This window comes from Suillus clintonianus (assembly GCF_016758775.1).
Source record: "Suillus clintonianus strain FC179 chromosome Unknown DEU56scaffold_140, whole genome shotgun sequence".
Classification (NCBI taxonomy): Eukaryota; Fungi; Basidiomycota; class Agaricomycetes; order Boletales; family Suillaceae; genus Suillus; species Suillus clintonianus.
The window spans coordinates 2,081-14,594 of NW_024539364.1; the positions used below are offsets into that span (position 1 = coordinate 2,081).

At 49.6% G+C, this 12,514-nt stretch overlaps 4 protein-coding genes and 1 non-coding gene across 5 annotated transcripts; 3 read left to right on the forward strand and 2 right to left on the reverse strand.

The window, feature by feature from the left end:
- Window positions 1-1,991: 1,991 nt before the first annotated feature.
- Window positions 1,992-3,255, reverse strand: DEU56DRAFT_836985 (uncharacterized protein). Its single transcript, XM_041354818.1, has 3 exons — window positions 3,161-3,255; window positions 2,408-3,102; window positions 1,992-2,352 (listed from the first exon to the last, which is right to left on the reverse strand). Exons 2-3 carry the CDS (start codon window positions 2,976-2,978, stop codon window positions 2,048-2,050), a joined length of 876 nt encoding a protein of 291 aa, XP_041202361.1. The 5' UTR covers window positions 2,979-3,102; window positions 3,161-3,255; the 3' UTR covers window positions 1,992-2,047.
- Window positions 3,256-6,488: 3,233 nt separating this feature from the next.
- On the forward strand, window positions 6,489-6,562 carry DEU56DRAFT_t115. Its single transcript has one exon. It is a non-coding gene; the product is annotated as a tRNA-Val (tRNA).
- Window positions 6,563-6,951: 389 nt separating this feature from the next.
- DEU56DRAFT_837015 (uncharacterized protein) lies at window positions 6,952-7,399 on the forward strand. Its single transcript, XM_041354819.1, has 3 exons — window positions 6,952-7,092; window positions 7,151-7,247; window positions 7,299-7,399. The coding sequence occupies exons 1-3, from the start codon at window positions 7,024-7,026 to the stop codon at window positions 7,388-7,390; spliced, it is 258 nt and encodes an 85-aa protein (XP_041202362.1). The 5' UTR covers window positions 6,952-7,023; the 3' UTR covers window positions 7,391-7,399.
- A 367-nt stretch (window positions 7,400-7,766) lies between these two features.
- On the reverse strand, window positions 7,767-9,880 carry DEU56DRAFT_895197 (glycoside hydrolase family 18 protein). Its single transcript, XM_041356380.1, has 12 exons — window positions 9,622-9,880; window positions 9,285-9,557; window positions 9,136-9,247; window positions 9,071-9,083; window positions 8,940-9,024; window positions 8,874-8,883; window positions 8,612-8,824; window positions 8,533-8,555; window positions 8,263-8,481; window positions 8,184-8,212; window positions 8,085-8,134; window positions 7,767-8,031 (listed from the first exon to the last, which is right to left on the reverse strand). Exons 1-12 carry the CDS (start codon window positions 9,826-9,828, stop codon window positions 7,922-7,924), a joined length of 1,344 nt encoding a protein of 447 aa, XP_041202363.1. The 5' UTR covers window positions 9,829-9,880; the 3' UTR covers window positions 7,767-7,921.
- Window positions 9,881-10,828: 948 nt separating this feature from the next.
- Window positions 10,829-12,223, forward strand: DEU56DRAFT_974808 (uncharacterized protein; the record flags this gene model as incomplete). Its single annotated transcript, XM_041359558.1, has 4 exons — window positions 10,829-11,216; window positions 11,413-11,677; window positions 11,738-12,049; window positions 12,089-12,223. The coding sequence occupies exons 1-4, from the start codon at window positions 10,903-10,905 to the stop codon at window positions 12,221-12,223; spliced, it is 1,026 nt and encodes a 341-aa protein (XP_041202364.1). The 5' UTR covers window positions 10,829-10,902.
- Between the last annotated feature and the right edge of the window lie 291 nt (window positions 12,224-12,514).

The window sequence follows — 12,514 nt, forward strand, 5'->3', positions numbered from 1 at the left end:
GTTGTGTGTACTGCCTGGTGCACACCGATCTCGTGGCTTCAAAAGCGCGGGGTAATAATGTGTGCCACGAGTTTTACGTCTCCCGCTCACTTCGCAGTAGACACGGCAGCCATTCTTGCCGCTGTGTCCTACCATTCCGTCCCAGTAGATGAGGCCAGGTCCGTCGGCAGTAGTAAAGATGAGGTAGAGATCTGACGTGAAGACGATATCACGGGAAGCATCCCAGATGACGAGGCCTTTGTTCTGAAGTGTGGTGAGGTGATGGAGCCCGACAACAAGAAAGGAGTCGAGATTTTTCGGTTTGTTTGGTCCCGGTATAAATCCTCCCGGACGTACGTGGAGTTTGCGATAGCGTTTATCAGGTGATAGGTTGAGGATAACCCAGACATACATCCAGCAGTCCGATTCCTTCTTCTCGTAGAGTTGGGCCCCGTCAAGGGAAATCATAAGCACGATGTCGTTTTCTTTAATATCGCCGTCAACGACGGCGCCGAGATAATTGTGTCCCATGACGATATCGTCAATGATGGGGATGGTTCCGGTTCGTCGTAGCTCTGCAAGGACCTCCTGTGTCCGCTCGTGGAGATAGCGCATACTGCGCGCACCGTCTCGATCTCGGTACAACGCTTGAAGTTGTGGTCCCAAGGGTATCGTGGTGAAGGTCTGTGCAGCCACCTTGTCCCGTCCGTTGCTTGCATGGATCTTCGCTTGATCCCAGCGAGAGATTCCACACATAGGACACTGATCTGCATCTGCATATGGACCAGTGTACGCAAGACACGAATTCGCGCACATGTCATGCACAAGGGGATCGACACCCGTATATTGCGCGATGAGCTTTTCGACACTGTAGAAGCTCAGAATCTCGTCAGCACCTTCCGCCCCTGCAAAGTTGCGTGCCGTAGCCCTGCGTATACGATTGTACGCATCTTGAGATGAGTGCTCGAGCGCTAAATACATCGCAATACTCTGTCGAGTCCCCAGACTGGCAATGCGGATGGGTTCGTTTGGTGGATTACGAAGTCGCAGCAGGGCATCTTCATTGAGTTTGGCGATACGATCCTCTAGAGTAGCATTTTTCAGCAACTTGATGTATTCGAACGAGTCCTTGATTTTGTCCAGAACCGCAGTCTGTGCGAGTTCCTCCACATCAATGATAGGTTGTTTTCTGCACTCAATCGCATACTGGTGTGGTAGGTCGTGGGGGATGGGGATGGGATCGTCCTGCGGGATGGGATCGTCCTGGGGAATGGGTGCGTCCTGCGGGATGAAATCGTCGTGGGGGATGGGATCATCGTGGGGGATGCGTGCGTCCTGGGGAATGGGTGCGTCCTGCAGGATGGGTGCGTCCTGGGGGATGGGATCGTCCTGAGGGATGAAATCGTCGTGGGGGATAGGATCGTCGGGGGGGATGAAATCGTCGTGGAGAATGGGGTCGTTGTCCTCGGGGAGCAGAGCATCACCATCAGCGGCTAGTGAGATATTGTCCTATCAAATATAATCGCGAGTCACTTCCATATTGTAGCATCAAGAGAAAATACATACCATGTTACCGTCATCTGTTGATGCAAGTTTTGCACGCTTGCGGCGCCCAGCCCTAGTAGGATTTGAGCCTTCGCTCTCTCGTGCATGTTGGGCAAGGGCTCGGAGTGTTTCTGCTCGGCGAGCACCACAAGAAATGGACTCGGATGTATCAGCAGCAGAGGACTCTGAGTCAGGGGGTTTACTTAGGGTCTGGGTGAGTGTTAAAACACCCAATGCTCTCGCAGAGCGAATTCTCTGCTTTTCTTCCTGGGTAGTAGCCTCGTCCAAATGACGATACCACGTTGCAGAAGAGACTTCATCAGGAAAAAGCTCGGGTGGCAGTTGCCACCTACAACATCATATACCTACCTGTAGCCTCCGTAGCACCACCGAGCTTCGGGCCACGACCCATAGCACACTATACCAGTCCATATCACTCCCCCTTGCAAATTCTTACAATGTACTTGTTGACTCATTCTGTAGACTCCATAGATAATAACATGAATACATCAGCTATATACTACTACAACACCAAGCGCTCGAATAAATCTAAGTCGATATACTTGTTAAGATAGAACTGCTCCTCATCAACAACGTGCTGTCGACTAAAACGCGGAATAACGTGACACGCACGAATGACTTCTGTGGCAGGCACTATGGATGCATAAGGTCCGTGCTGTCGTGATGACCGAGCCAGTCGGAAGGTCTGCAAATTATCGTCGAAGGTCTGTAGAGGTCTGAACCAGTGAACATACAGAAGTGGATGCGAAAATTCGCCAAGACGTGACGGCAGATTAAAAACAACCTTCACCTCACCAACTCGTAGCCCTGACTCACAAGGTGAGTGAGGCAACATAGATCAGTGCGAAACAAGATTGCTGACCTGATATGCCCTTCGCCGTGTACAGTTCTCGGTTTTCGATGAAAAGCGCGGTGTCAAACCGAGCAGGTGCTGGCGGTTTACGCGGATCCCTCGAAGCCACCACTGGTGATGCGCGTATCTTGAAAAAACACTTGGAGTTCGTAATGTGGGGTCGAGCTGGCGAGAGCACTGACAAATATTTGAAGACGTCGACACGGTCCTGTGCATTTAGCTGCCTATGCAGCTGACCTGGAAAGCGCTCGTTGACGAACGCTTGAAGCGCAGGAACGAACTGAGAGGCGCCGTGGTTTTCGATGAGGCGTTGAATTGGTATGTTGGGGAATGAGCAGATCTTGGGGACGAAGTAGCCACGTGTGGCAGACAACATTGTGAAGCGGTGGATCTGGCGAGGCATGATGTGAAGCTGGCGCGAGTGGTCGGGAATATCATCGTCCGAGTCGGAATCTGTATCCGAAAGATCTAGCGCAGCTGCAGAGTCCGAAGGTTTGTCGATAAGATGTTGAGAAGCCCACCAATGTAGGTACGCGTCCTTAATACAAAGTGACTCTTGCCGACGTAGCCACGTCGTCATCTGAATGACGTAGTCGCGGCGGTTGCTTGCACGGTAAGCACGTTTGGCGAGATCGATGTGAAGGCGTTCTGGAAGCTCGGTATTAAATCCGTCCGCGCTCCCACGCTACATTGTTCCTTGAAGTCTGAGTGAACTGCGGGTGAGTATGAAAGCCTCGAGTGCCATCATCACTTTAAACCTGCCGTTGGACCAATCAAGGCAGCTGGCCTTCTCAGCTTCGTCGATGGTGTCCATCATGTGTTGGTGTGATTCGAGGGCTTCTTTGACTTTACCTGCCGAAAGCAAAGCCTGACAACGTTTCTGGTGCGTAGTGAGCCAGAAGGACTCGAGATCCCAGCCGAAGAGCTGGAGAAAGCACTCAGTTAATATAGCATTTGCAGACGCATCATGTCAACATACCACGATCAAGTCCTCGTATAGTTCATGGATGATTTTGGATGGGAAAGCGCTGGAGTTGACGGCGGCGGCGAAGTGGTCAGCGGCTTCATCATGATGTCCGCCATCGAAGGCCTTGATTCCGAGCTGAACGCGTAGATATGCCTAATGTGCGAGTTGCAAAGATCAGTAGCGATAACCGAGCATAGCCGCATGATGCTTACTTCCACGACGCGACACGCGAGGGTATCAGCATTCGGACAAGCGGCAGCTAGCTCTGTGATGAGCAGCATTGCCTCTTCATGTTGATTTGCATTGAAGAGAGCAATGGCCTGAAATACAGAATGGAGCAGAGCGCATGCGAGACGAATCTAACTTACCTTGATCAAGAGAAGAAAATGAATAGTGTCTGAGTCTTGGTTTGTGAACATGGATGCAACATCAAATGCCACCCTCCCGTCCCGTACATTGCCTTTTCCGCAGAGAGCAATGCCCTTGGAGATGTAGCCTGTCAATGAGGGCTGAATGCTGATGGACTATGTCACGAATGGAACTTAGCCTTTCGCAAGAGGGCCACAATTGGTTGGTATGACTGACCTTGATTGAATCCTCAAGGGCACGGTCCCAATTTTGTTTTCGCGACATAACGAATGATCGATTGGCATAGGAGGTATAGTCGTCGGCGTTGGCATCGATCTCTTGCGTGAGTAGCTGTTGAGCGGTAGACAACTCCCCACTTAAGGATGAATAGCGGGCTGACGTCGCGATAGCAAAGATCTGTATATTACAGGCATGTTCGAATTGTGTGACACGAGTCAAGGACGGAAACTCACGTTTGAATGAAAACCCCTACGTACTTTCCACTCCGAAATCTGATTGTCTTCACCTCCGCTGAAGATGTTATTGCCATCTACAGAGAAAGTGATACATCTCGGGATGGATGAGTGCTGGAAAATGGCGATGCTTTGTCGATCTGAGAGCCGCCAGAGACGGACATGTTTGTCATCAGATGCGGAAGCAACGAGTGTGCCAGCAGGATTGACAGCGATGGCGCTGATCCTCTTAATATGGCCCTTCCAGGAATTACCGACCTTCTCCCAGGTTGATGTATCCCACTCTTCTATGCATATGGCGTCATTGGGAGTAAAAAGAAGGCGTGTGCCATCGGGCGTCCACGTGAGTTTGGTGGTGTAACTCTCCAAGGTTGCGACGCGTTCCCTTGTGCCTGAATTATAAATTCTGATATCGGATGATGTTGCGATGGCAAGAAGTTCACCAGACGGCGAATATCGAACCTCGGGGAAAGAATATTCCGAGGCAAATTTGATTTGATTTCCTTGTTGCTGCCATGTTTTGGTGCACCACAGCTTGACCGTCTTGTCGTCTGAACCAGTGGCCAACACTGTACCATCCGCGGAAAAGTCCAGCGAGTAGATATGATCGGAGTGGGCTTCAATGGGTTGGGTGAGAGATTCTCCTGTTTCTCCGTTCCAAGCAATGAACTCTCCATTTCTATCACCGCTTGCTATTATTTGCCCATCTCGTGATACCGCCAATGCCCACACTGCACTGCGATGCCCCTTCATCTTCTTCAACACAACACCTGTCTTCAAGTCCCAAAGACAAAGTGTCTTGTCGTATGAGCCCGTAACCATTCTTCGTCTATCGGGGAAGACTGCGACTGCGCTTACGTTTCTTTCATGACCTTTAAATGTTCGAAGAGGTGTGGTGTTTGGAATGAGCTTCGACATTTTACTGGAGGTTGGTAGTGTTGAGCACGGTCGAGGTGGACTTTGGAGGGTTTGTGAGCGTCTGTGTCTCAGCTGCAGAGGTGCGTGTATTGTGCGTGTTTACCTTACTTCACTACATTAACCGGCCTCGTTTCCATAGACGTCCAAGACACGAGGTGGTTCGCTTCCACACCTTCATCAAATGCTCCCTATTGTCGCACTTGCTTTCCTCGACAGTAGACCCTCCCGCTGCCTCAGCAGTATACATTCGTCCGACTTTTGCCTCCACTTCTTCTAGTATGTATGCCCTCGCATCATAGTGCAGTTGCTGCTTCCCGGCGCTTGTATCAGGCTGAAAGCCATCTATCTTAGATGATCGCATCAAAATTGTTGTTTCTGTTGTCGAGCAGTGTCTCCAACATATTACCATGTAACTTGCCCGAACACTTTGCATACACCTAACTGCAATATAGCCTCTTCGTTTCGTTGACCCCCAAGATCTGCGTGTGCACTAGATGCGGCCGACTTTCTTTCCCCTGTCGCCTCAAACCAGCCACTATTTGTGTGGCGGAGTTTCCACTTTCCGATCGAGGCATATTCTATCCAACACTTGTGCGATAATCTTTGCCAACGGCAGGCACTTGGTCAGCCAGCGGGTCTGGTAGCAGCCTTGATATAGAGAGAGGTCAAGCTCAACTTGACTCAGACACGTAATTGCCGTACCGTCAGGAGACGATTCACTGCCACATTGGATGGTGATAGTCGAATGGGTGAGGACGCTAACGGTGCTGTGCTGTCCCCGTTCTCACCTAATATTGTACCCAAGTTGTCTCCTTCGTATGCGACATATCCTTTGAGCTCCTTACTTTGGGACAAACTTTTTGCAGCGAACTGGCGTTCCGCAGGGTTCATCCCAGGCGGCACCTCGAATCTCGATAAATGAAACATGAACGCCAACTTCAACCTACGTGTGCAGTGCACCGCCAACTGGTGGTTAAGTTGAAACGACTCAAGGTACCATCGCCAATGCCATCAGTTAAAAAACGAATTGTGTCTGGTGCACACAATACACTGTCTGTAGAAGTCTTGGCGTCGGACACTGGCGCGCACCTAATCTCAAGACCTTGACATAAATCCCTGATTCTGGCGAAGCCAACGCATATTTTCTAATACTGCCAGGCCTCCATCCCAGGAGCTGCCACCAGGTTTGGTGTCTGCGGCTTAGGACACTGATATTGGTCTTCCCGACCAGGTGCTGTCCTCCAGGCGTGTCTCCCAGACTTTGGCGCAGAGGTCTGCAGTGTGCACAGACTTCACACAGGTTGGTAAATCCTACACTGTCCTCCCGGCGCTACCCGATAGGTTGCCAAGAACAATTTCCGATGGTGGGAAAGCATGACATCGCGGTCTGATGGCGTAGTTGGTTATCGCATCTGTCTAACACACAGAAGGTCTCCTGTTCGAGCCAGGGTCAGATCATCATTTTGGTCTTTTTCTTTCATGTTGTCGTTTGTTCATTTGAAATTTAATTTCTGTTCGTCTTTAGCCAGACCTATAGAAGAAGCTTGAAGACGGTCGATCCAATATTTACTGGCCTAGGCTGTGGCGGAAGGTTATTTTGATCCCTTGTTCGCTGTCCGATTTCCGTTCGGAGGTGAATGCGGCACGTTGGGGGCTCGTATCGAGGTATGTTGTGCTTTGTTTCTACGGCTGATTTTTTCCATCCCAGTCTCCCTCAGGTAGAGTGGACGAATGAAGATATTCATTCCTTCTCTGCTGATTATCCCGTATTTTCACTTATTTCTTTGCTGTTGTCGACGATGTGCTTGTGCTCACGCACATTAGCGCTCATTGAATCCTTCCTTAATTATTATACCTCGCTAACAGACCTTCGGCGTTTCTATTTCTGATCTTTGGTCCATGCCGTGAAGCCTTGTGGTATGACCTATCTTTGTTATCAGTTCCTTGCCTGTTGGCCTTTGCGCTCCATTACTGTACCTCATCCGCGGGTCCGTAACGGTTCCAAACCCTTGTGTCGCTGCTTCCTGTCGTGACACTTTGTCTAAGCATGCTGCCCCAATAGCTTCCCATTGGGACGTATCAGTAGCATCGTCATGTGGCCGGCGTCAAGGACCTTGTGCCCCACAAAGGAATCTGATCTTTAGTGAGATGCCAGTTACTCTTTAGATTTCTGATCGGGACCATTGCTGACCAGTTGATTCGGTACCGTCATGGTGGTCCTTGTACCAAAACTCTGGACGAGCACGTGTGTATATGTACGTCGCGACGCACTGCAGCTCACACTAACGTGTGCACGTCAATACTTGCGAGCAGGTCGAAATGTATTCTTCCAATGGCTATGGCGGTGGTGCGCGTAATTCAGACGTGAATGCTGTCAGTAAGCTTATCAAGATCAGCATACCACTGAGAGATACATCATTAATAGAAAGGAACAGCGCGCGACGAGCTCGTGGTAATGATATTATGATGCTCCAATGATAGGCTGGATTGATTATATTAAAACTGGATAGATAGGTGTTCGTATTCTGACGCTGCTTAACCCCTATATCCCAAAGGCATGAAGTTTTGGGTGTGGCTGGCTTCATCAAATGGTATGAATAGTCTGAAAGTTGATCAAATCACGACTGACTGAGCACAGTTGATCACCATAAGTATAGCGAGCGTTATCGCCAGAAACTACACCATGATTTGCCAGTAAAAACAGTACCAGAATACAATACAAATACATCGTTATCGTCATATGTCGTTTCATCATCTATCAGATTACGTATCGCGGAGCCTCTTCTGCGGCAGGTAGGGTGGCACCCATCTACGCCTCTACAAAGCAGGGGCAGGTGTGACGATGGGGACTGGGAGAGCCCTACGCTTAGCCGTGGCGGTAGCTGTAGAAGTGCAAGCTCCATCATTAACCCAGACACCCGCGGGACCTGTTGTGGGACTGTCAAGTGTGTTTCCGAAAAAAAAAATGAGCTCAAATCACCTCCAGGGGTGTCGTTCTCCGTCCACCACTTCGCGGTCCACAGGTATCCGCTAAATTATTGATCAGTGGCCGGACAAGAGCAAATCAGAAGATACCCACCTGTAAGTTACTTCAGCACCTCCCGTATACTGTACAAGGTTCAGTGTCGAGCAGAGGGAAAAATTCAAAATATACTCACGGCCACACCGGTGGTCCATGCAGCAACGCCTGTACAAGTGGTTGCGGGTGTTGTGGTACTGGTGCCTGTCGTCGTCGTAGTGCTAGTGGTCGTCGGTGTCGCCGTTGTTGTGGTGCTAGTGCTAGTGCTGGTCGGTGTCGCCGATGTCGCAGTTGTGGAGGACATTGGCCAGGTGTTCCCGCGTACAGTTGCGATCCATGAGGCAGCAGCGTAAGGATACTGATATCGGCATGCTCAGAAACCTTGTGGAACACTTGGATTCTCACGTACCTCCCAAACCATAACGCCGGCATCTAGAATTTCCCGTGATGTTCAGAGGGAGAAAAATAGCTAAATGGGACAGACTTACTCCATCCAGCAGCATAGGCCGTGGAAACGCAGGATGCCAAGGTGGACGGGTCTATATACCCGTTGTTGGCTTGTGCTGAAGTTGCAGGCTTTCCGATCACAAGCTTGTCCAGAGAAACGCCGTTGTTAGCAATTTGGAAGAGTGCAGATTGTGGCCAAGTAGTCGAGGAGGTGTACAGGAGGCCATCGCAAGTTGTGTACTCCGTTGTGCCCTCTGTTTATTGTTACTCGAGACAAAGAGAACGCTGCAAAGAGAGACCCACGGTTGTAATACTGAAGTGACAGAAAATCAGAATAAGGGATGAAAAATGAAAGGACATTGACCGCACCTGCACATTATACCAATCAATCAAATTGCCGACCACAGAGTCTATCCAAAGATATCCTCCACCACCCCATTTATTAGGAGAGAACCTTTTGTTTCAGTCAGCAAACATCGATTTGACCATAATATATTCACCAAGGTGCAACAGCTGCGCGAATGAATTTAGCGTGATAATGATGTTTTCTAGATATGTCACTCACGAGCGTGAGTCAAGATATATTGGCCCTGCGGAAGCTGAGTGCGGAGCTGGGTGGTGAAGTTGCCGAGCCACTGCTCAGCAGAGCCGGTACCGCCATTGAATGCAGCAAAATCCTAAGGAAAAATCAGTTCTCGTCAAAAATTACCAGACATCATGCAAACACGCCTCGTAGTCAACATCTACACCCTGGAGGCCATATTGGATAACCCAAGCTGCCATGGTATTGGCAGTACCGATGGGATCGTATCCAGATGAAGTGGGGGTCTCAGTGGAACCAAAAAGAGATACAATGAGCGAGATGCCTGCGGCCTGGTACTCGGAAAGAATCGAAGAACGTTGAGATGCTGTAAGCGCTGCCCATTCCTGAGCTTGATCTGCAGCACCATAGGCCTCGAGGAAAGACAATGCAAACACATTGAAGCCCTGACATTTGTACCAGTTGATGATTGGGATATCGACTGCGAGTAGAGGGAGGAATCGAGCTTACCGAAATATTTGACGGGGTCGGTTCGGTAGAAACGTACGCGTCACTGTATAAAACAAAATGGGGGGCCACTGGGGTAGCACGTTTCAAAACACTCCTTGCTTTCGGAGTCAGGTCTCTCAGCATCTGCTCGAGAGGCACAGAGGCGACCTCTCCGAAGCACGCGAATGCTGTCGTCACTACCATCAGGGCAAGATAGAGATGCACCATGATCTCTAGTAGTTCCGAGTGGATGATTCAATTTGCGCAGCGAAGAAGCTACATATCCAGCTTATTCCGCCGCGATTTATACCTGCAGATAAGGATGTAAAAGTCCCAACCAGAATCAATACCTCGAGATACCCCAAGTGCGCGTGATTAGGTATCTCGTGAGTGTGACGGAAATAGTGGGGCATCAGCTTCTGACGATGAGGATAACATATGTAGTTCCTGTAAGGTTAGAGTGCTAGATAGTCAGAATAGAACCTCAAGAGCTTGTTGAACCCCCCCTGAAGGGACACGAGGAAACCCAAGGGCATTGCGCAGAATCTTGGGCATTGCGCAGAATGGAACAAGTTACTTACATGATAGCGACCAGGTAGACATCTCCTAAAAGCGACAAGGGTGAGTGTGCTCATGGCTGGCTTTGTTCGAGGCACCGAGAGAGTCCTTCCATGTGGAACTCGCTCTAACTTCTCAACATCCGAATATCTCGGGTTAGCGCGAGTAGAATTCACGCTGCTGGACACTGTGGACAGGTTCTGCCTCAAATGGTAAGCCCAGACATCCGAACGGCGGATGTATATCAGCAAGGTATCTGAAGGAGGGGGGAGAAGTTAAAAATGAGGACGCATCGCATGCAACTCACCATATTTAGGAATCTGAGTCTCTAAGCGGCAGTAAAGAGATCACTGAAAGCTCGTTGCAATTGGATGGTATCCCCTATGCATGGGAAGCTGTGGCGGGTCAGCAACTTCTGGCAGCAAGTACTGTGTACTGCAGTCTGCATCCGCATGCGCACGTGAAAAGATGAAAAGGCATGATGCCTCCCTTTACGCAACATGATGCTGGAAGGAGACTGGATCGATAAGTTTCCATCCAATAATTTGTACAGCGCACTCTGACATGACCGTCGACGACGAATCATTGTATTGAAGTTAACGTTCGAACTGAAGTGTTCCCGCGGGTGGTATTCGAGGACAGTTTCTTCTCACGCTCTGCGCAACTTACCGTTACCGCTTAACGGTACTAACCCTTAAGAGCTCCATTTCATTCTTCAGCTGAGCATACGGGAGGTGCTTGGAAATGTCCCATAAACGCAAGTACCGCAAGGTTGCACCAAAGGCTGACATTGTGGCTTCGGCGACGATAATCGCACCAGATCTTTTATCTTTGTCTATCCAAGCATACGAGGCTACTATCATCCGTGGCTCACAGTCTCTCTCAACAGCACTTTCTCTTGAGGCGCCGCATCATTCAACTTTGGAGGCCGATGCAAGTGACCCTCAAATCGGTAATGCTCTCATACAATGGGGTGCTAGCACAAGAAATTTTCAACCTCTTAACTCCGATTCGTCTTTTCCCGAAGTGTCAGACGACAAAGCTACTTGGGTGGACAGGTGGGTCTCACTAGTAGTATGGTCATTGCTAAGCCATGGCAAGTCATCCCAACACATAAAGTGGTAATTATATACTCTGCGCATGCAATGTCTATCTGAGTGGATCCGTCGGATCTACGCTCTACCACTTCGGATTGGAAGATATGCTCTCATCGTTATGCTCTCTTCCACCCTGTCTGACCCAAAATCTACTTAGATATGATGCTCGTCTTCTGCTTGATGCCCTCCCAGAGCATGCAAGCTCAAGTGCATCTCAGCCAAGGTCTCTGTCCCCAACCGGATGGTCAGACTTGCCGTCTGACACTGAGGATCTTTTTTTCTTTACACCGCATGAAATTGAGGACTACCGACGCGAGAAACGTAGGCGTCTTATTGACCGAAACAGAGAGGATCGCCTGAAGGCTCTTGCCGCGACCGATGAAAGCGAACAGTTGGATCTTTGGGGAGGCAGTGATGAAGAGGTAGGAGGCCATCCATTCTTGTAGTCGGAAAACCACATTGAACGACAGTTTCTGTGCTAGCCCGATGATGCTCATTCAGAGCTCATGAAAAGAACAGCGCTACACCTTCTCTCGTCTCCTAATCCTGCACAACTGGAGATGCGCATTCTTGCAAACCACGGTGCAGATACAAGATTTGCATTTTTAAGGGGACGGTGGTCACGAGCCTGGCGCATGACTAAGGAGAAGCTCAGACAAGATAAAGTCGACCAATCAGCTCAATCGCTACTCGCTTCACGGAACGTAGGTCTGGGAGGACTCGCTGCGTATGGAGATAGCGATGATGAAGGTAACGAGGGAGAGTCTGAGAGTGGGGAAATGTCTCCCCTAAAGGTCAATGAGAGTTCTACCATGACCCTGGATTCGCTTGAGAACCATAATATACGGTTGGAGGCTGAACAGGAGGCTCGGCGCGCTAGAGCTAGGGATTGGGCTGCACAACGCCGTGCGCGACAAGGTCAAACATTGATTATAGATGAAGACCGGGCGAGCACCCAAGATTCATAATCATTTGTAAGGGTGACTATTGTTTTGTTTCTCGGATACAATGTTCCCTGGATCTGAAACACGAAACGCTTGAATACACAGCATTTTGAACGCTCTTTTTGAAATAGCGCAAGGAATATGCCGTTTCCGGACGATGGGCGAGGCGCTCTAGAACTTGAAGCGCTCAAACAAAATCCTATAATCTGATCCCACTTCCAGTACTTCTCTTGATCCCCGAATTCAACCGTTCGGTCCACTGTCGCAAGGGTGGACGATCAAGAGCTTCTAGCCCATGTTCTGATATACAGTTCC

Excerpts from the sequence above, each read along its gene's own strand:
- DEU56DRAFT_895197 (XM_041356380.1), bottom strand. The coding sequence starts at position 9,828 with ATGGTGCATCTCTATCTTGCCCTGATGGTAGTGACGACAGCATTCGCG. Across the intron at positions 9,558-9,621 it reads CGACCCCGTCAAATATTTCG|GGCTTCAATGTGTTTGCATT; the intron begins GTAAGCTCGATT and ends TACAAATGTCAG. Across the intron at positions 8,556-8,611 it reads GGCCTATGCTGCTGGATGGA|ATGCCGGCGTTATGGTTTGG; the intron begins GTAAGTCTGTCC and ends GGGAAATTCTAG.
- DEU56DRAFT_837015 (XM_041354819.1), top strand. The coding sequence starts at position 7,024 with ATGACCTATCTTTGTTATCAGTTCCTTGCCTGTTGGCCTTTGCGCTCC. Across the intron at positions 7,093-7,150 it reads TTACTGTACCTCATCCGCGG|CATGCTGCCCCAATAGCTTC; the intron begins GTCCGTAACGGT and ends ACTTTGTCTAAG. Across the intron at positions 7,248-7,298 it reads ACAAAGGAATCTGATCTTTA|TTGATTCGGTACCGTCATGG; the intron begins GTGAGATGCCAG and ends ATTGCTGACCAG.
- DEU56DRAFT_836985 (XM_041354818.1), bottom strand. The coding sequence starts at position 2,978 with ATGACGACGTGGCTACGTCGGCAAGAGTCACTTTGTATTAAGGACGCG. Across the intron at positions 2,353-2,407 it reads CACGGCGAAGGGCATATCAG|GGCTACGAGTTGGTGAGGTG; the intron begins GTCAGCAATCTT and ends CTTGTGAGTCAG.